We start from the raw sequence: 23,940 nt of genomic DNA on the forward strand, positions 1-23,940 counted from the left end.
TTCGTAATTTCTTGCATTAATATTCAATATTTTGAAATATTGTGTAAGCACAATATTAAAAATTATTGACATTAAATGCAATGTTCTCAGCAGAAAAAGAGCTATCAGACAGTTATTTATTTAGAAAATATGGTTTAACCAGTTTTTTGTGCGTATTCTCTTATGTTTGTGATTTTATTACCCATGTTTTGTTTAATTAAGTAGTAATTATATCGATGCTTGTATATATTATGCAAATGTTACGTTTAAAACTTTTAAAGCACCTACAATCAACATATATGCGAACTTGTCAGCTGCCCTCTGACGTTATTATTGATGGGTTCAGGCATTGGCCATCGCAGACTGGAGTTAGCACAAACACTAGTATATTGGAAAATTTAATATAGTCTTTATCAAATTGAAGAAATAAGAGTTGTTTGTACTAAAATATTGAATTTGTTCCAGCAAACGGGGTTACTATGGAAACTAGACTCGTATCTAAATGGGATAAGGGCGATATTTAGTTTCAGAAAATGCAAATGTCCTCGTTGATACACATTTGTACTATTTCTTACTTATTGGGCTAAGCGTAGAATAACTAAGAGCATACAAACATAGACGTAGTTTCTGCCAAAGAGGATATGAACACTACGTATTTTTGACGACTGTCTCTGTAAACACTTGCTTTATTCCCTTTTCTAACCCTTTTTTACTTCATTCCAATTAATTAAACTAAAGACCCTAAACCACCTATTTATTTTAAGTGCTATATTTTAGATTAAGAATTTTATTATTTTCATTTTTTTTACAATAATATATAATGCCCTAAATATTGTCGAACCGCCATATATTAACTTTATTGTTTGATTTATTATATTATTATTTATCATTATTATTGCAGCCTCGCAGTTAGGGCGCGGTACAATATAATAAGTAATATATCGTACAAATCTGAAAATTATAAAAATGTTTACTGAATAACTGTTGGTCATTACGGTCGTTTGTCACAAGAATATTTTTTTAAGTCCCACTCTAGAATGCTTTTTTTAATTATACCTGGTGTTCATTCCCGACTGCTGTCATGTTCATTTCAGACAGCTATGATGTTACCGACTCTTATGCTCGTTTCAGACTGCTCTGGTGCATAACAGACTGATTTGATATTCATTAAAAATAACTTTATTTGCTTTTTCCAGAAGTATTATCAGAGCATTCTAAAGGGTAACTATTATGATTGACTATGCAATTACTGAATCTCCCAAGTGAAAGCCCTTTTAAGTTAATTATTGTAACCGCGCCCGCCGTATAATGTGATTATTCAGAAACAAAACATCTAGTTCTTAAGTAAATGTAAGGACATTATTTTATTATTATGAATAAAAATTGTAAGTAAAACGAAGATTTTTTTTTTAAATCACCGTTAAGTACTTATTATGGATTTTTCTACAAATGTCAAACAACTTTAAATGTGCGTTTTAGAATACTATCTGCATCCCTACGTGGTCGATATACCGCGGACGCGTACGAAGCGCTTCGCATCTTCGTTTCTGATCTTTTTCCCCAGTACCTACAATATGAGTACCTTCAAATCAAGAGTGAATAGGCATCTTCTAGGCAAGCGCGCTCCACCTTAGGCTGCATCATCGCTTACCATCAGGTGTGATTGCAGTCAAGCGCTCGTCTATAAACATGCAAGATTTTTTTATTCCACTACACGTTAGCCATTGACTACAATCTCACCTGGTGGTAAGTGATGATGCAGTCTAAGATGGTAGAGGGCTAACCTGTCATGGAGAAAGTTAGTCATACCCCTAACCGGTTTCTACGTGACATTGCATCGGTATTGGTATAGGTTATCCTGCTTGAATTCACAGATCTCACTGTTGCGCCAATAAAGTCGGTATTTGGATTGTATAAATAAAACACCAAATAATTTATTTTCTTATATTATGGCGAGAAACTTAAAAATAAATCTAGTCTTGTTCATAATACACGGCGGAAGGACAAATTTCAAATATTGCTAGGTATATAAAATCTAATCGTTGCTATTTTTTTTATTGCTTACGAGATTTTAGGAAGTGTTTTCTAAATTACTTAAATAAGATTGAGCGTAGCAACAGATAAAACGAACATTTCATTACAACAAACAAATTCGTATCGCATTCTTCTAACTAACAGACTTAACTTCAATTTATAAACTATATAAACTTAATAAAGACATACTCTAATAACTTGTATAAAAATATTATTCAAACATGCAAAAAATATTATTTATGAGCCTCTTTTAACATAAAGCGTCAGGAAAGTTGAAATCTAGCCAATGAAATAACGTCACACATTAGGCCAAACTTTTTTTTTTTTTTAATTGCCTTGCTTCGCAGAAACCTCAGAATGAAAAAAAATCGAATGCGTAGTTTCAACTTTTGTGACGAGAGCTTAAACTAGAACCACAGAGTACAATAACCGGCAATATTCTGTCATTTTATTATCTGTTCCTGACTGCCCATGAGAGATTTTGTGTTGTGGCAGCACGTGACCTGGGGACTTTCTTCTCTACTTTGTGGCTCTTGGTTGGCATCAGAAGTGTTTTCCACGCAATGCTCTTCATCAGGCGCTTCAACGAAGGCGGTGCTATGACTAGATTTGCAGCATTTTTCTTCTTTTTGAGCTTCTTTCTTTTTACAACAACTGTGGGGTCTCAGAAGTTGCGCATCTTCTACGCTCGGGCTATCTTCCTTTTCGCTTTCGCCGTGATGACAAGAACTAGTGCCGGCTTGGGGTTTTTTCACTCTGGCAACTTTGGAAGGACACTTTTTGGCACCATAGAAGCACGCTGTGTTACTGGATTCGCCAGTCTCTGGTGATGTATTTGCTGGGAAGTAGTGTGAAGGTTGAATGCAATTTCTAGTCCGGCATATGAAAAAGTCAGATTCTGAATTTTGCGTCGACTCTAGAAGCGGCGGTGTTGTGTTCTCAGCTGGAATAGACGAAAATGCTTGTATTCATAAAATTGGTAAACATCATAATTATATGGAGGCTGGAGCGTATATTTTGTGGGACTCAATACGACTCGGTTCTACTCTTAAGACTATTATCACCTTTTTAATTTTAAGCAGTTGGGCACAGGCTTCCACTTTCCTAGGAGGGGGGAGGGTTTGTTTGTATAATATTTATTGCGCAAAAGGGTATAAAAACATAGGCAAAAATTAAAGCTTGGACGCGTTTTCTACAAAAAATATATATAACAACCATTAAATGTATATTAGCTTACTCTTTAATACGTAATATACTTTAAAAAACTATTCATTATTATTAGTCGGGACATGTGGTGTGAATTTACACAAGCAGAAAAGCAATGACTACCCTATTTTATTTTAAATGACACGCATAGAGACTACTGGCCTAGGATAACGATAAACGAGGATTCAATTTTTTCCATCTTCTTGCAAGCCCGGTGGCTTAACGTGCTTTTACTTTAATTTAGAGCAACTAAGGGATTTCATCAGGCAAATGATTTCAGGACAGGCGACGATGGCCGAATAATTAAAACAATTCGATTAAACATTTGAGCTTATATACCTACCCCTTTTTCCTTGAGCTTTTGAGGTATAGGAAAAATAATTATATATTTTCTCCGAAAAAATAGATGTCGTATGAGAGAGGTGGCCTATACAACGTATAACGGAATTACGAAATACTGTTGAAGACTGCAAGTATATTACATAAGGAATCGCCCTGTAAAAATATTAAATCAAAAGAACCATAGGTATTTATTTTGCCATAAAAACTAATTGAAAACATTCTAAGTGTTTACTTATTTACACTATTATAAAGGACTGACATGTGCATAGTACCTACGCTACGCGACGCGTACATCCCTACTGATATTATATTTAAGTCTGTTTGTTACGCTTCCACGCAAAAACTACTTAACCGATCCTCATGAAACTTTGTACACATATTTTTGGAATTGTGTTAGAAGTAATATAGTATACTTTTTATCCCGACATTAAGCTAGGTTCCTTTGGAAGAGGGGATGAAAATGTTTGACGATATTACACCATAACTCCGGAATCAAATTATAACAGATTAGAATAATTATTTTTGTACTATGGAGTTTATAATATGTGTTTAATTTTCCCCAAACTTTGTGTAGACCTGATGAATGAGGACAGAACTCCTCAGCGGACAACAGCAAACCCCCCCCCCCCCCCCCCCCCCCAAGCCTTAAGGCGATACTGAACACTTAAATTTTAGAACTACAAATAAATTGAAACAAAATCAAACGCAGACGAAGTCGCGGGCAATAGCTAGTACATAATAAAGTGACAAGAGTTACTGGATTTTACTCTTGCATATGATGTTATACAAGCGAATTCAAAACATTCTAAGCGTTTACTTATGACAACCCTATTGAAGATAAAAGACCGAGACGCGCGACGACGCGTCGCTATACGCGTAAGTACCTAAAAAAGTGACAGGAGTCATTTGATTTTAATTTTGCATGTGATGTTCGGGCTGTGATCTGATTTCTTTCAGTAAAAACTATAGCAATGGTTTACTCAAAAACTAAGAAACGGTAAATAATGTACCTCTAAAGCCTCTGAAGTATTATTTCGGTTTTCATTTACATGTTGCATATAAATTTATGAGAACGATTTGTATATACAGTTTGAAGTACCTACTTCTGACAAATACACGTCTATAAACTGCCTCTGTTGGTCGGACTGAAGTAAGTCATGAGTCGCTGCGCTGATACAATTGTTTACTTTACTAAATTAACTTTTTTTTTTTTTGATTATTTATTGATGGACCAAGCGCAACACAGAAACACTTGCGCGTTCCCTGCAAAAGTACATTGCTGCCACATTTAAAATATTATACCTATTGAATATTACCCGGCTAAGTTTGTTGTGGGCTCTTCTAAGACCAGGGCGCGTTAACCCTCGTAGCTTTAGGTTTAAGTTGGCGAACAAAGTTATCGCCATCCCCTTACTATGTAAACATATATGTATGAACGCTTCATAAGTGCCTGTGATAGGCCTACATAAATAAAGAAACTTTGTATTACTCATGCGGGGAAAGTAGAGTCTTGACGCTCGCTGTTGCGGTTGAAAAAGAATCGTTTGCCCATTTTAAAATTACGCGTGAGATTTTTCATAAATAAAACTGTTATTTGAGTGCGACAAGTTTACTTGTCGCACGTAAATTATTCTTGGCACACGCAAATTTAGAAAAAACTGAATTGAGGTTGACGCGTCTGACAGTTTAACTTAATAAATAAAATTGTAATTAAATTAAAATTAGTTTAAAAACGAATATGGAGTCTGAAATAATACCGGAAACTCCAGAAAATTCTAGCGACGAATCCACACCACCTGAAATCCTGAAAAAAGCCGATGATGATTTTTATTTATTGTTCAAAATATATTTTTTTCTACTTTTCAAACTTGTTATTTGCTTGTTAAGACTGAGGGGGCTCCGCCCCCCCAACCCCCCGCCGATTACCCACTCAAGCGAGTGATCGACAACTTGTCGCACTTGTTGCACAATATACTATTGAATTTGAATTTGATACTTGCAATGTTTAGTTCTACCACTACTGAGGAAATGTAACATACAACAGTCTCGAAAACGTACTTCAGTCCGCCCAAGTAAGACAGTGCGAAACGTACAAGGTACAAGCGCTACAGAGTAACTTTATTTTTTCTAAGCTTTTCCTATTATGTAAACAATCATTACATAGAACACAAAAAATAAACAATATCTAAATTCTTTTATCCGTAAAGGCTACAGACAGACACGTAAAACTTATATATAACACATTTATATTACAGACATATAAAACCTAGTTGTTTTTGCGCCGAGATTTAAATAGTATCTGATTGTTTACATAATAAGACAAGTTAGAACAAATAGAGCTGTAGGATATGTGGGAGGGGTACTTGGGACGGTAGCACTCGGGCCCGAGCACGGTGGCTGTCTGCTGAAGCTCCACAGCGTCCATCTCCTTACACAGCTTGCCTGAGCACGCCTCCCACGTGCACTTCTCCGTGTTGCAGCGATCTGGGGGGAGCCGCAGCGTTTGGGGAGGGGGGATGAGTAAAATCCACGTTGGGACCTTACGCTAAGCCCAAACTAAGCCATGAGTTAAATGATCGTCCAGGTCCTTCACCTAAGACCAAATAAAGCCATCCAATCACAAGACGCGCCAGCTTGTGCAGGGGTTGTGATTGGTTGTTATATTCTCTTGGTCCCACGGCACCTTAGTCCCTGTTTTAAAGCTCAAATCTTTCTACATTTCTTCAGCCAGCTTCACAGAATTTGCGACTCTGAAGTCTAAAACGAATGGCATAAGGTCAATTTCACATTGTTGAAGACAACGTCACGATTGCTATAATTATTATATTCGAAGGATAGAGCCTGTTTACTGATTTAGAAGGTGAAAATAGGAACTCTTAAACTACACAACATAAATCACCTCATCTCATCGTGTTAAGGCACGCTGGATTTTTCATGCCCGGTACTATAGATCTAGGCGTTGTCAGGCTCGGATAAGGAAGCTAAACTTTGGAAAGGGGACAAGACTCACAAAAAGCAAAACGAGCGAGCGAGCAAATTAATTAATTAAATGTATGCTAATCTTACCAGTGTCGTCGCACTCCGGCGTGCAGATCACCCGCCTGGTGTTGAAGCACTGCATCTGCAGCCGTGTCAGCTTTGTGCCGAAGAGGAAGTAACCTTAACAATACAATCATAATAATAAATATTTTATTTGAGAAGAAAAAAGCTCATATGAATCAACATATAGAGTAAATGCTACACAAAAACATATCAATGAGAAGATAAACAACAAAAAAAAAAGATCTTAAAATTAGGAAACTAAATAAAATTAAATAAACTAAAAACAAACAAATATAATTATATGTTGGTAGTGACATAATACTATGTAACGTTAATATCGCTGTAGATTCCCTCTCTCCGTGACTTTTTTACCGCCATATTAACATACTAGGGGATGCCCGCGACTTTGACTGATTTGGATTTCTGATTTCTTGTAAGAAGTGTTTTTGTCACATCGATAACTTTCAAACTATTGTATGTTAAAGAATTTAAATAATTATGTGTAGTTATTATACATATATATATATAAGTATATTTTTATATTTATTAATTAAACATATTATGTTTGTGTAAACTAGTTTATGTATAAGTATGTAGTTATTCGCATGTATGTTTTTTAAATTGTACCACCAGAGGTCGCTATTAAGGCCGCCTCTTGTAATCTACTTCTTTCTTCATGTTTCTGTTTTTTATTTTATGTTGGTGTATGTTAATGATGTGGTATCTAAATAAAGATTTAAATAAATAAACTATATCCTAATTACTTAGTGTGTGTGCTTTAAATGTCAGATATTTTTATGATGATTAATATATAATAAACAGAGTATCCAGTTTAAATGTATTTATTGTTCACTATTTTAGCTGTAATAGCCTTCCATATAAAATACGGTGTTGCAGACTTTTTTTAGAACTGTTTAAAACTAACAATATCGCCATACTTTATTTTCATCTAACTCTAACGATTTATGTAACGCACGCCATGATAGCTTTTTAATGGCAGAATTTTTTTATATTTTATTATTTTTATATGTTTGCAAAATTACACAATATATATTTAAATTACATTGTACGTGTTAATCTGATGTATGACTTGTAATAAAAATTAAGTGGTTTTTGTGACAGAACAGCTGAACGGATCTAATGCCCGTTTTAACACGACACGCACCTGTAACGTTTCTAAGTTATGTGCGTTTTAAGTAATTTATAAAAATGAACACTTGCTTTACCGGTGAAGGAGGAAAACATAGTGAGGAAACCTGCATATCTGAGAGTTCTAGTCCACCAATCCGCACTGAGTCGGCGTGGTGGACTACGGGCTTAACCCCCTTCTCATTGTGGGAGGAAACCCGTGCTCCTGAAACCCCTCTCGATATAATGATGATGATATAGCCTGGAGCACGTCTCTTTCGGTATTGTGGTAACTAGTCACAGCCGAGGACTCCCGCCTGACAAACGTAAGTTCTTAGTTCAGACTGACCCAGCATCATGCCGAAGACCACGGCCAGTATCAGGTGCACGTTGTACAGCATTACGGCGAGCATCAGCAGGTAGCCCACCACGTTGTGCACCACGAACACCAGGGTCTGGTGCCCGTTCACCAGCGTTCTAGATTTTGACGGAAAAGTTCTTGCTTAATTTTTTAAACGGCTCCAAAAAGGTTGAGGTTCTTAGTTCGGATGTTTCATATATATTCTTTTTTATAATTATGATAATAAATATCAAGTTACAATACAGTCAGTTTAGAGGCCATAACATTCTACCATATTAATAGTATGCAAATTTGGTTCATGTAGAGATTAATTTTAAATTGGTTAAATTACTGAAAATGCAATAAAAAATCAACAATAATCATAATAATAATCTAAATAAATATCAAGATGTTAGTAAGCAATACAGTCAGTTTAGAGGGCATAGCATTCTACCGAACAAGATAACGACGAAAGAACGTTTGTAAAAAATACGACACTAATAATACAAACATGCAAACAATAATACATTACAAGTTTTATAATAACGCATTACCCAGTCAAATAAAGTTTGTTTAAATGTCACAAATAAAATATTTCCACATAATAAAAGAAATGAACATAACATTTGGAATTATCCGCCAGCCAAGTTTCACTCAACATTAAATTTGAGATTTTTGCACAATAATGTATCAATTAAATCTTCGGAATGAGCCCACAGACATTGATAATTGAAGATGTACACTGTCAAATCTTATAGCTAGCTTCAGGGTTCACGTAAAAACTTACTCTCATCACTTTTCCCTAACGCGCCAAAAGAAGTATAACCTCAAAATAAACAGTACCTACCTGACTCTGAAGGAAGCCCATCTGCTCATCTGTCCGGAGCTGGCGTTGCGACTGGTCGTTGGCTCCATAGGGTTGCCTTGTTCACTGCAACATCGCAGAGGTTTATTAAATCAAAATCTTAAACAGTAGGCGTAAAGGGTTTTGACGACCTCCTTGGCGCAACGGTGGGTCCCGGATTCGATTCTACCCCGATAACAATTAGCATGCTAATTTGGCGTAACACCTATTTACCTGTATCAGTAAATAAATAAAAAGTACCCACTACCTACTAATTTTAATTTGGCATGTTGTTAGGGTTGGATCGGATTTCTTTCAGTAAAAACTATAGCGATATATGTTTATATATGTATATATATATATATATATATAATAATAATTTATTTATTTCATATATAAAAGTGTATACAGCAGAAATCTCCTAATGGACACAGTGATACTCTATTTATTTGTGCACAAAGGAGTGCTTAAACACTCGCACTAAGGTAACTTGTGTTACGAGTGTCGCCACCTTCCTTCGGACCCATTACAACAACGTGAAATTAGGCAAATGCAAACATTATCAAAATTATTATCAAAATTAAGCTTAATTTGCTATACTCCGCGAAAAGCAGGAGAATCTGTGTGGTGTAATTTATAATTTCTTCAATCCTTATACTCCACACCAAACAGATCTTCGGCAGTATATATGTATATATATTTCGTTTATTCAATAACTAATAGCAATTAAGTTTCACAGATAAGTCTCAGAGACGGTATATAACGTACCTCTAAAGCCTGTGTAGTATTATTACGCTTTTCATTCACACGTTGTATGACTCTTAAAAGTAAGAGGTGCGTGCCGGGAATCGAACTCGGCCCCTCCTAAAGAGAGGCCGAAGCCCTAGCAACTCGGCTATCTATATACTACTTCTTTATAATTAAAAACTTTTATCACATCGACGTTACATGGCCACACCGGATATTTACACTGAATATATTAAATTACTTGTACACCTGGTATGAAATACTTTAAATAAACGTATTTATATAATAATCACTATGTCATAAGAAATATCAATGTTACTTCAGGTGTAACAAGCTTGTTTTTTGTTTATTCGATTATGGCAAAGCAAAGGAACGGGAGGGTATACCTAATATAAAGTCGTGTGGTGACTGTAGATCAAAATACAGTTGTCACCACCCCTACTCTTCCCCCGGGTGTCATACGAGGCGAATAAGGGAATATAACGGAGAACAGGATAGCAGCGTCGTATTGAAGAAAAAAAAGATCGACACGCGCATAGTACCTAGGCTACGCGACGCGTACCTAATAAAGTGACAAGAGTCGCTTGATTTTAATTTTTAATGTGTTGTTAAAGGCTGAATCTAATTTCTATCGTTAAAAACTATGGCAGTACTTAACTCAAAAACTTTTAGCGTTTCGGTTTCACAAATAACTCCTTTTACGCCATTGGTTGCCTGGAAGAAATCGCTATGTAGCGATAAGGCCACCAAATTGTACTCTCTTGATTGTATTTATATCTTTGTAACTACTTTTTGTTTCTTTGGTGTACAATAAAAGTGTATTCATTCATTCATTCATTCATTCATTCATAACTCTCGGATTCAGTAAACGATGTAGTTCTAAAGATGTGAAGTAATATTTTAGTTTGCATTTACATTTTGTATGATCGAATTTCCCTGCCTGCCTTCTTCTATCCAATATTTAACTCTGAAAAGTTAGAGATACGTGCCAGGAATTGAACTCGCTCCCTCCGAAAGGCAGGTGGAACTCGTTGACACTTAGCTATGACCGCTTAAAGCCGCTTAAATAAAGTGCCAGGCTGTAATAATATGGAGAACTCGTAGGTTAAGGTACATTTTAGCGACCTCACCAAGCCACCGAATTAAAAAATGCATAGCTATGCCAAAGACAACCAGCAATGGAAATAACTCAGAGTATACCTACGTGATTAAATCAGCAATGAGGAGATCGCTAGAAGCAACAGGGTTTTTTGAATAATAACATATTCTTATTTTTATTTACATTAATTCTAATTTTCTATATTATTATGTAACGCTGAAGAGGAATGTTGATGTCACGATTCCGAACGTTCGATAGCGCGACCAATCTATCAACTTTCAAACGTCATTCGGTAAACACACTTCTTGTCATTAATGACCTTAAACTAAATCAATAGTTTACCGACGTACCGACATTTATATTAATTAATATTTTATAATGATTTTACCATTTGAAATAAAATTTTACTGACATATTAATACCGAATACATTACATTAACTATGAATTTTATATATTTTTTATGATTTGTGTTGAATTTTTATTAATTAATTTATTTAATAATGAATTTGTTATCATATGATATGATGATCTGTCATATTTTGCTACAGTTCATAAACAAAATAAATTAAGCTATATAAACTAAATAAATATTAATTGTAATTATATAGCCTTAATTAAATTAATTGTAATTAATCAAATTCTGAATGTTATTAATTATTTTTAAGTTAAGATTTGCATGCCTTTACATGGGCTAAACATTGTTCTGTATAATTTTTTGTAACATCTATAATTTGACATGTTTTTTGCAAATAATGATTATGATTATGATTATGATACCTCAACGAGTTCTGAAGCTGGTAGTGGCAGTGCCAACAGGCCTACTGCCACTGTTGGGGTCCCTATGTGCTGGACCGGCATCCCCGCACTGAAAAGCGCAGTGCTGGTAGACCACAAAGTCGACAGAAAACACATAACACAGCTAGTATAACATGAATCTCAGCAAGAATAGGGTACTCCAAACACGACCTTTGACGAACGTGTGAACGAAGCAATGATAACATTTTAAGGTTGGCAACATTCTGGGTTTTAAAAAAGGAACTTTGGTGGTCCGCCATCTTGAGTTCTCTCCGGAAGTCCTGACGTTTTTTGAAGTTACACTTCTTGGCGCGTAAGGAAAAAATGCTGCGAGTAAATTTTTACAATGCGCGCGCACACCGCGCCGTTACAAAAAACCGACCTGAAGTTTGCTATTAGGTTCGACAGTGTACACTTTCAATTGACGTTTAGCTCGCTCGATTTAATTGATTCAATTGTTCAAAAATCTCAAATTTTAATGTTCAGTGAAACTTGGTTGTTTCTACGCCAAAAAAGTATAACTTCTAACGCGTGTGCATAAGAACACACAAGTTTTTTTTATTTTTTATCTTCATCTTCAGCAAACAGTTGGCGTATACATTTCTCTTTTATTTAAAAGTCCAAACAGTAGGTACGTTGTTCAGCGAGGTATACTAACTAACGGATTTAGCAATGTCTTTACGTTCACCAACAGTAGGTATGCCATAGCAAGCAGTAATGCAAGGTTAATATTTAGAACGTATAATTGCCCTTATTCTTTAAGGTCAATTGTTAATTAACTTAAGTTTACTTTTAGCTGTAGTATGTGCATTCCTTTAAGAATAGGCACGATGACAGTAACGACAAATCGCTAAAATATTTTATTATCTAATGATATACAAACTCATGTATAATGAAAAACGTATTTTTATTTATATTCGAAGTAAGATTGGAATTTTTTTTCAATAAATATAACTGCAAAATCTAGCGTTCCACCATGACAGGTGAAACGCCGAATTTAAAATTATGACGTAGGTAGGTAACGTCTATTTAAACATAATTTTGTACCGTTTGTACTTCGAATAACTCCGTGTATATCAAGTATTTCGTGATTTCAAACTATCAGTTCCTAAGTTTTTCGATATCGATTAGATTTTTAGGACTATGGAACAAGGACTTGAGTGCTAATTTGCCTATGCTCGATAAGGGCGGCCATGACACCGGGAAGTTCGAAGAAGAAAGAAAATCTTTTTATTTCAGCAAAAATACGATATTTTTCGGATATTACAAGATACTTCCGAACATCATATGCCAGTTTTCAAAATTAGTCATTATGTGTATTAAAGAAAATTGAAGGGTCTGTTTTGTAATGCACTATACAGCACACAATATCAGCTGTTTACTTCTTGTAGAGATATATGAAAACATCAAGCCAATACCGCCATCTTAGCCTACCCAACAAAAACTATTTTTACGTGATTAAGTTTTTATTATTATTAATGCAGATAAAATATTGTGTGCTGTTAAATAGAATTTTTATGATAGTAGGACATTTGACATTTAAAAAACTAAAATGTTAAAACTAGCTATTTCCCCAGACGAGCACTGTCACAAGAAGCTCTACTTCTGTTACATTAGTAGGAAATAGGGATACAGTATTTGTAAATATAAAGGGGTAATAGCCCAGCGGGTCCAACTTCATCTTTGGGGGGCCGAGTTCGAATTCCAGCAAGCACCTCTAAATTTTCTAAGTTATGTGAATTTTAAGTAATTAAAATATCACTTAAAAGTCAAAGTCAAATAATTCTTTATTCAAATAGGCACATAGATGGCACTTTTGATGCGTTATTATATACAAAATGTGTACATAGCAGTGAGTAGTGATGGCGATAACTACAATCGTAAACTTAAAACTAAAGCTACGAGGGTTTCGATCGCGCCCTGGTCTAAGAAGAAGCCCACTACAAACTTAGCCGGGTGTTCTTTTTGTTATCACCATCTCACATTGTCATTAGAAAATATTTAAGAAGCAACCTGGTTAGAGCAATTGTTTACACCCAAGCTTTTTTATCGTTTACGTAATCCTTTATACTATAATAGGACTTCTCTATAAGCTTTCGCTTAATACAAACTTTGAACTTCTTCTTACTACAACGGTGATCCTTCACCGTTCAAGTAAATGATCGTGAGGAAACCTGCATGCCTGAGAGTTCTATATAATGTTCTCAAAGGTGTGTGGAGTCTTGGCCAGCGTGGTTGACCACGGCCTTAACCCCTTCTCATTGTGGGAGGAGACCCGTGCCCTGTAGTGGGCCGGTGATGGGTTGATTTGATGATGATGATGATGATTTGTATGTAATACCTACTCACGAGTCTTATATAAAGTACCTACCTATAGATTTTCTGCACGTATTCGCAATAAATTCGTCTTTTATTTGCACTTGAAAACAAATATGCAGCTTGCATATCGCCGATAAAAAGGGTTGCCATAACATCTACGGACCAATACGGGACGTTTTCTCCTCCGATGCCCAAAACCCGACATGCGGCTTTTCGACTACTACATATCATGCATGTGTTTAAAGTGATGTCAACCGTGTCAAAAGTATAAAATAAAAAAAATTAAGTTATTGAATCGAAGTTTTCTTAAATTTTTTCGCCCAAATTTTGATGTTGTATTTTGTCGAAATACGGGACGAAACCGGTAGAAGTAATACAGGACGGGATGGGTAAAAATACGGTGACAGTCCCGTATATATACGTTTCGCAACTCTTCCGATAACACATGAATGAAGTCTCTTCCGATGCACAGTGCCCAGAACCCGACATGCGGCTTTTCAACAACTACATAATCGTAGCATGCGTTGTTTAAAGTGACCTCAACCGTATCAAAAGTATAAAATAAAATAATCTCATTATTGAATCAAAGATTTTTTAATTAAATTAATTCTTTCGGCTAGTCATATTTTGAAGTAGTTTTTTTTGTCAAAATAAGGGACAAAACCGCGACTAAACATTTAATAGCAATAAGACAAATACGGTGACAGTCCTGTATATACGGGACGTATGGCAACTCTACCGATAACACATTAAAGGAAAGATGAATGTTTCTTTTCAATGTAATGTTCAAAAAAATTCAAAATTCAAAATTCATTTATTTCAAGTAGGCCTAATACAAGCACTTTTGAAACGTCAAGTCTGTCCGTGTGTAGTGACTCTACCAACGGTTCGGAAGGCAGATTCTACCGAGAAGAAGCCGGCAAGAAACTCAGCAGTTGCTCTTTTCCAACATCAAAAATTTACATTTTACATTTTAACATTCATTTTTCTATCTTGTGAGAGATGAAAGCGGAGTTCTCTCATACACTTCTGTAAATACTGCGCAATGCCAACATAATCTATGTATTTATAGTCAAGGGCTTGCAATGTAGTAATCTACGACATAGGGTTAGTCGGTACGTGAAATTATTTATAGTCTTTGTAAGAAATAAAACAGCTCTCTGACCTCTGTTGAGACCTATGTTAATTTTCTTTTCCATTTTGTTTAAATCTATTTTCGTATATTTTAGGGGCAGAGGGCTGGTTATCCTTAAAACAGATAAAAAAAACACACACACAGACTTGACACAGACAAATAAGATAAAATGTAGTTAGGATAGCCAGTTCGTCAGCTCTTAATATGTACAATTTTGATAAAAGAAAAAAACGATTTAATTAATAATATTTTAATAATATGCATTTCGAGTATTTGGAATATGGATGGAGTGTTCATCAGTTATGACTCTGGTGAGTCTGGCGCAACGGTGATCGGTTTGAATTTAACCCCGAGGTCCTGGCAGAGGGATTTTGGGAATTTATTATTTCAGAATTTTGTCTGGTCTGGTCTGTTGGGAGGCTTTGGCCGTGGCTAGTTACCACCCTAACGACAAAGACGTGTCGCTAAGCGATTTAGTCTTCCGGTGCGATGTCGCGTAGAAACCGATTAGACTGAGGCTTTTATGTCCCTTATTTAGACTTCTGAATTGCATAGAAACCGTAAACAATAGAATAGTTCCAGAATCATTCTGATTAATTAATATGTGATGAATGTTTTCCGAGAGTCCGTTCGTTCATCCAAAAATACGTAAGTACTACCTACTTTGTCACAAGCGATTAAATGTCTGTATTAAATAAGGTTATTAGTAACAATATCTTATGTTAATTTGAGCGCTATGTAAATAAACGAGATAAATTAATGCCGATAACCTATCCAGCGTTGCATGAATGTTCACATTTGAAAATGGTACTACCATATAGTTTTCTTTGTTTCGAAAAAGTTTCAGCGTGTGTCATTTCAAATAATGTAAGGATTCTGAAGCTCCCTCGAGATAAAATTCGCTCAGGACTTTAGAAGTTATGGTGGAATAAATAAACTTTTAAAGCGGTGATAGCCCAATGGGTGGGAGCTCGACTTCTCTTTCAGGGGGGCCGAGTTTGAATCCCAGCACGCACCTCCAACTTTTCTAAGTTATGCGCGTTTTAAGTAATTAAAATAACGCTTGCTCCAACGGTGAAGGACAACATCGTGAGAAAACCAGCATGCCTGAGAGTTCTACATAACGTTCTCAAAAGTGAGTGGAGTCCACCAACCCGCTCTGGGCCAGCGTGGTGGACTACGGCCTTAACCCCTTCTCATTGTGGTAGGAAACCCTGTAGTGGGCCGGTAATGGGTTTATATGATGATGATAACGAAATAAACTTACATAATATATACCTGACCCGTGCAACTTCGTCTGCACCAAATCGGTTATAACCTAAAAACACGAATAAAATGACATTTTCTAAAAATGAATCCTAGCTAGATCGCTTTGTACAGGAGTAACAAACATTTAAAAAGTTTTCTGTACAAAATTTAAAAGAAAATATGTTGTTTACCTCTGAAATACTAAAATAACCTTACGTAACCTCATCAAAAAAGTTCAACGACTGTCATTTGTTTTGTTTACATTTGGTCCGCGGATAAATTGGCCGCACTTTAAATGTATTTAAAACCAAGCTCACCGATCACTCAGCAGGTTCCGCCTCTCGTCACACCGATACGGGTTCAGTTTCTGGTACGCCTCCCGCTGAACTCGCGCCAGGTATACCTATGAGGGAAAATTATTTTAATACCGCGGTAAACCACGACCTCCTTTGTCGACCTCACTGGCAAGGCGGTGCTATAATAAAATTAAATGTGATTAGTGGGACTTGGGAGGTCCTGCGTACGATCTCCGGTAGTGGCAATTTGGGTATTCATAATTTTAATTATTTCTGAAGTAATATTTCCTTTATATTGTGGAAGAACATAATGCATGCAGACTGTAAGTGGGGTATACAATGTATAAGTTATAACATTATCATTCTTATTTATATTTACTAGACAAGCGTACCCAGCCCGCTTCGCCGGGCTAGATTTTGCTTTATTTTATTTAAACAATAAACTTACATCATTAAATTTTTAATTTAAGTCTCATAATATATTAAATAATTTATTTCTCTCCGTATCAATTCTCTTCTATTCCCTTCTCGATATATATTCATGCACTATGTAATTTTATTTTATTTAGATCTTATTTACATTAAAAAAAATCCGTCAATTTCGTTTGGGTTTCTGTTTTTGTATTTTGAATGTTTTTCTCTAACTCATAAATTTTGTCGAATATTGCTTGCTCGACTGTCGCTTATAGAGGTATAGATAAGTAGCAGTCTCACTTACGGAGGTCCACGAGGGAAAAACGACTCTCTCTTACAAAGGTTTCTGTTTCTCGCTTTGGGAGCACTCTCGCGCAGGTTTTGGGAGCTTAAAATGACGGGTCCTGGCTATTTCTCTCACTGATAGAGTTTTCTCACTTATCCAGTTCTCACTTACCCAGGTTTGACTGTATTCCATCATATAGCGTGGCGATGGGTTGCCACGGCCTTTATCGCCACGCCAACAATCTGGTTTACCCTCAGGCCTCGCCAATACATGTTTCACATCTTAACTTTCTTGATCATCACACAAACATTTTCCATTCGTGGGAATTGGACCCACAGCCCTGGACTCCGAAAGCAGGGTCGCTGCCCACTGCGCCAACCTTCAAGTATGAATTGACTAACCTTAGAAGCTTCAAACAGCAGCGCTACAAAGAACAGCGCAATCCATGTGAGAGCGAAGGCCCATCTTGTGTTGACGGTGAGGCCGGAAAACAGGAAATCGCCCAGGTCGTAGCCAAACCACATCCACATGTGCATGACTGCGGTTTGCGATTAGCACCTGCATCCAAAGAATTAAGAACATACAGAAACCGTGTACACGACTTATTGAAGCATCAAAAACCACTCCACTTTAGTAGTATTTCTGAAACAAACGTTTAGTCTTAATACCATTTAGCAGTTGAAAGTAATTATTGTATCCCTAATGTTCTGAACGTTTGCCATATAAATATACGGCACATCGCAACAGTACACACATCGCCATCTAGTCCCCAATGAAGCATAGATTGTATTTTTGGTACTTAGATAACTGATAAATAATTTTAGGAATAATATACATAAATACGTATAATATACATATACACACCCAGACACTGAAAAACAATCAAACATTTTCCAGCCGTGGGAATCGAACCCACGGCCTTTGACTCAGAAAGCAGGGTCCGTCGAATGCCATAAAATGGGAAAATGGAAAAAAGTTTGTGAGCTAGTATTAGCTAGGGCTATCATTTCGCCGGTGTAAAGTGAGACGTGCTCAGGGAGTTTTCACTGTATTATAGGTTAGCCCTTGGCTGCAATCTCACCTGATGTTAGCGACGACAGTGACGTGCATAGAGGGTATGGACAGGGTATGCAGATGATATAAAATGAAGAAAATGTCCAGTACGAGTTATAAAAACTTTAGGGTAGGCTTTTAATAACTCTTACAAAGCCTATCCTTATGTTTTTCATAACTCGTAATGGAGATTTTTTTAATTTTATATCATTTGCATACCCTCTATGCACGCCACTGAGTGATGATGCAGTCTAAGATGGTAGCGGGCTAACCTGTTAGGGAGCAGTATAGTAGACAAATAAGCTTAATTTGCTATACTCCGCGAAAAGCAGGGGAATCTGTATGGTGGAATTTATAATTTGTTCAATCCTTATTCTCCACACCAAACAGATCTTCGGCAACACTCTGCGCCCGTTTCGCTCCGAAACCAGGGCATCCGCAGGAGATGTTGACTTTACAATGAATAATTGTTGTTGTCACATAAACAAAGTAACGCCTGCTTCTATCCAAACCCTAATCGGTTTCTACGCGACATCGCACCGGAACACTAAATCGCTTAGACGCACATCTTTGTCGTCTAGTGTAGTAACTAGCCACGGCCAGACCAGAGAAAATTCCGAAATTGTAAATTCCTAAATTGCACTTACCGGGAATCGAACCCTGGACCTTCCATTTAAAACCACCACTCACCTCTGCGCCAGAGAGGTCGTCAAGTGATGAATAAATTACGAACTTAAAGGTACAAAATGCTGGTATGTAGGAAATGCAGACTTTTCATGGTGCACTTATTCCATTAGATTTTATATTTAACATGATGTCACCATAAACTACGTAGTGCAAGACTAACTGCAAAATATTACACAATGCATGTCCTAAATTAAATAACTAGTTGGCTCGCTAACATAAAATATAAACATATAATATATAAACATTGTGAACAATGGTTGCGTTGGTACAGACAGATTATAAATATGTTGTAGTTATTAAACATTACTTTTATTTATTTTTGACGGCCGATTGGCGCAGTTTGCAGCAACCCTGCTTTCTCAGCCCAGGGCCGTGGGTTCGATTCCCACAGCTGGAAAATGTTTGTGTGATGAGCATGAATGTTTGTCAGTGTCTGGGTGTTTATATGTATATTCTAAATATTATTATTATCATTAAATTCTTTATTGCACACACAAAAATAATACGAAGAAACACATTTACAAATAAAAATAATAAAAAACTAGTTTACGTGTGCAAAGGCGGTCTTATCGCTAAAGCAAACTGTCCCAAACAACCTTTGGCGATAGTAGTTTTTGTAAGGAACGGGTTAGTGCGGCAATAAAAATTTCTGCCTACATAAAAATATTGCAAACTACATGGTATAAATTCTAAGTATTTATATATATTATTCATAAAAATATTCATCAGTCGTCTTAGTACTCATAACACAAGCTGCGCTCACTCTGGGGCTAGATGGCGGTGTGTGTATTGTCGTAGTATATTTATTTATTTATATTATTATTATTTATTTAATAACAAATGAGATAATAATTTTTTTTCTCCGGTGGGAGCAGTGGCGTGCATTGGGTTTCTTACAGCAGGCAAATTGCATAAAACGGCAAAAATACTCCTCTTTTACGAGTTATATATAAATTTTAGGAAAGGCAGTGCTTTTGTACAAGTATGAAGTGCACTGAGTGTGAGGCTAGTAGGCCGTGACGATACCGATAAAGTTACGTGCGTTTTAAGTTATTAGAATATCACTTGCTTCAACGGCGAAGGAAAACATCGTTAGGAAACCTGCACGCCTGGGTGTCACGCCTACATAGTGTTCTCAAAGGTCATCCGCACTGGGCCAGCGTGGCGGACTGCGGCCTGAGCCCTTCTCATTGTGGAAGGAGAGCCGTGCCCTGTACTAGGCCGGCAATGGATTGATATGATGACGATGAATGACTATGATTATTACTAAAACCATATCCTTTATTGGTTTCTACGTGACCGGAACGTTTCAATGTTTGACGTTTGACTTTTCCGGATGGTAACTAACAGAGGATGAACTCTCCCACCTTAGCAGATAGAACTCAGGTTGTCACATAGGAATATTTGCTTGGGAAAGGTTGCTTAGGTTGCTCATATGCTATATTTTGGCAGCATATACCAGGGGTTTCCCACTTTATTAAGCCAGTGGCGTATTTACAGGTTAAGAAATTAGTCATGGCGCCCGCGCCCTAACCTAGCTATTTAAAATAAATAGGTACTTATTAGTAAACCATAATCCTACTAATATTATAAATGTGAAAGTGTGGATGTTTGTTACTCAATCAAGGCGCAAGGATTGAACCGATTTGGCTGAAATTTGTTACAGAGATTGTGGTCTGGAATAGCACAAAAACCAACAATTGAGCTGTCAAATGAGCTGTCTCCAAGACAGCTCAAAAAAAATGTTTTAAATGGTCGCTCAGAATTTTTAAAATTTCAAAATTTATCAAATATCGAAAACCGATATTTTTTCACGTGAGACTAAAACAAAAAAATTTCGCTTTTTTTGCGCCACCCTAATATATATTATATAAAACATCCTACATATATTTAAATAAAAAGAATGAAGAAAAATAATTCTACCCCAACAATGGGATGGCTGAGCTTGTAATCTCCACAAACGTTTGTAAAGTATGGGACAAGCCGTAACATTGCTGCACAAAGACTATCAAAAAAAATATTAACTACAGAAGGGGGCGCGATCGCGACGCCACGGGGTAGCTCTGTACTTTCTACGGCACCCAGGTAAGCATTGACTATTTCTACAATCAATATCTCTCACGCCTACTATGAGAGAGATAGTCTATATCCAGCAAAGAGACTTTCATCAAGCTAATTTGACGATGTTAATGAATAATGTTGCGATGAATTCAAATTCAAAATTAATTTATTTCAAGAAAACCTTTTCCATAAGCATAAGCACTTGTGTCGCAATTTTTTCCGCTATTAGAGACTACAATCTCATAGCTTTAAAAGTTTAAGAGGTTCACCTAGATCAAATCTCTCATTTTGATACTTTTACCTAGCTTTCATTTAACTTACAATATTATATTTAATTAATTTCGTTTTTAATATACACTTGTAACAGCATGTACAAGAAATATCTACAAAACGTAAATTACATCATATAAGTTAGAACAGCTGCTTTTTCCAGCTAGGGTTGCCAGATGGTTATCTTGTGGAGCCTGTTGCTCAGGTTAATTAAAAACCCATATTTGCAAAAAATAATAGTACATTATGCAACCAGTATGGTAAGGATTAAAAAGCTGAGACTGTAATAAGCAATGATTTTCACGATTGTGAGGCAAAAAGCACAATATACTTTTAAATGCAGTTTCAAAAGAAAAACTAACCATTTTTGCTGTTTTTCCACTCACACACTTAAATACTTCTAAACATCATAAGGCTGTTTAAAAAAAATAGTCATAATGTGTATAGGCCGGTGGCAACCCTACTGGTAGCAAATGTGAATACATGTTTGCTTATATCGTAAATTAGCATGTTGTACTGCTAACATATACTTAAAGATGAATAAATTAATGACACTCCATTTGTATTCTATTTCAATAAATAATTATTAACTTCTCTTTTGAATCAAATTTAAATATTAAACATATCCATAGGGAGGAGTAGGAAAAGGATAGGACTACTCAATTCAATCTGCTATCCGAAGATTTTGGATTAGATTTATTACTAATTTTGGCCGATACACAATTAGACTAATTTAACCCACCTCAGGTAAAAATGAATATATTTTACCCATTTTAAGCATATTGCTACAGAGTGTGAGATAAATAATGTAATGTATGAAGTCCTTATTTTTAATGCTGATTTGCGTAGTGGAAAGCGTGCCAGGCTTTCTGAGTCCAAGGCTGTGGGTTTGATTCCCACAACTGGAAACTACCTGTGTGATCAGCATGAATTTTTTTTCAGTGTCTGAATGGTATAAGTATATTATTCATTAAAATATTCATCAGTTATCTTCGTTACGTTACACAACAACAATGTGTATATTGACATAGTATATTTATTTATTTATAACGGATTCCTGCTATCACTAGATGGGTTATCATTCCTAATAAAGGTCAATCAACCCAATTCTACATGATACAGATAATATGGCAATGTTAAAGTTTATGTAGAGAAGGGTAATAAAAGTTTTTTCTTAACTTTCACTAACAGTGAGCACTTACCCTCAATCTCACCTGTACGTCAGTGATGATGCTTTCATAGATGATAACAGGCTAACCCATTAGGGGTATGGCGGCTATATTAAACCCATACTTCTACTAAGCTTCTACGCAACATCATACTAGAATGCTAAATCTCTTAGAGGCACATCTTTGTCTGTAGCATAGTGACTATCCACATCTTTGTCGGTAGGTGGTAGTTATTTAAATTTGGAACTACACTTACCAATTTAAATCTGATAGGCATATAAAGGCTTTGATTAACGTCATGGAACATTATAATCAGTTAGTAAATAAATTTTTATCTGTATTTAAAATAGGCCAAGTAGTTTTCATTCATTTTGTTCCTACAGTAAGTCTACTTATTCAGTAATCTTGCAATTACTAATAACCTCATGTTATTTATTCCACAGGTTTAATACTTTTTATTGATGAAATGCTTTACAGGATTTATAAAGGTTGCTGATATATCTGTTTCAGATCGGACCTAAGAATCTCTTTATATTAAAACAAGCTGCACTCTATGATGTTACCCACAATGAATTCCTGTAAATCACTGTTGGAAATTTTGTTGCTTTTTTTTAAATAGAAGTAGCCTATGTTATTGGAGAGTACTCTATCCTCGCAACTAATTCTATGCCAAAATATTAAGTTGGTTGGTTGCTTAATTAAGTAAAACCAAAAAAGAACACAATTTCGCATTTATAATATAACAATGTACTAAATTGCAGTAACAAATTGTTTAGAATTTTGTATGTTTATATGAGCTACCTCTCGCTTGCTCTATTTGATTAGTTTTATATTATATCAATTTTTTATATAAAGCTAGACGTATTAAAATGGTATTGATTTATAATAATCTTACCTTACAACCAAATATATCTTTCTTCTTGTATATACACCATTCTATTTACAAATTGCTCGGCCTCCCTTCGTAGTATCGCATGATAAATAAATCGTTATCATTTATCTATTTGGAAGGTAAATATTATGTGCAGTTAAACTAGACTGTATAATTTATATATTTTGATAAACCCTGATAACAGTTAGCACTCGGTGGTACGATAAAAGTATAGATTAACAAAATGTGCAGCAAAAGTCTTTTGAATATACTAAAGTAAATTATTTCATTCACTCTTCGACTGAATTTAGCTAAAGCGCTATAATGTTACGAACTATGTGTGAGAATAACAAAAAGGTCAACTTTTGAGCTTTTCTTTCTTAACATTTGACAATAATGAGTATGACATTGACATTTCACAATCAGGTGACAGTAACAGTAAGCATTTATAGCACTAGCTGTAAATTTGTAGGAAAATATAAAATTAGCCATTATCCACGACCATTAGATAAATCCGTACATCGTAATTTATATATTTACTCCCCTCCCGTAAAATATGCTTTAAATCTACTTT

The 23,940-nt window shown here is 35.7% G+C and overlaps 1 protein-coding gene across 1 annotated transcript; it reads right to left on the minus strand.

Annotated features, from left to right (window-relative positions):
- Nucleotides 1–1,921: 1,921 nt before the first annotated feature.
- Nucleotides 1,922–23,735, minus strand: LOC120623314. The gene is made up of 7 exons (XM_039889274.1): nucleotides 23,391–23,735; nucleotides 17,657–17,813; nucleotides 16,577–16,662; nucleotides 8,919–9,002; nucleotides 8,081–8,208; nucleotides 6,628–6,720; nucleotides 1,922–2,956 (listed from the first exon to the last, which is right to left on the minus strand). Exons 2-7 carry the CDS (start codon nucleotides 17,789–17,791, stop codon nucleotides 2,457–2,459), a joined length of 1,026 nt encoding a protein of 341 aa, XP_039745208.1. The 5' UTR covers nucleotides 17,792–17,813; nucleotides 23,391–23,735; the 3' UTR covers nucleotides 1,922–2,456.
- Nucleotides 23,736–23,940: the final 205 nt, after the last annotated feature.

Source organism: Pararge aegeria, chromosome 4, assembly GCF_905163445.1.
Source record: "Pararge aegeria chromosome 4, ilParAegt1.1, whole genome shotgun sequence".
NCBI lineage: Eukaryota > Metazoa > Arthropoda > Insecta > Lepidoptera > Nymphalidae > Pararge > Pararge aegeria.

Bases quoted from the DNA above. Each gene is read 5' to 3' on its own strand.
- LOC120623314 (XM_039889274.1), bottom strand. From the start codon at position 17,791: ATGCACATGTGGATGTGGTTTGGCTACGACCTGGGCGATTTCCTGTTT. The intron at 9,003-16,576 runs GTGAGCTTGGTT...GCGATGTTGCAG, and splicing joins CGGAACCTGCTGAGTGATCG to TGAACAAGGCAACCCTATGG. The intron at 8,209-8,918 runs GTAGGTACTGTT...GTCAAAATCTAG, and splicing joins TGGGCTTCCTTCAGAGTCAG to AACGCTGGTGAACGGGCACC.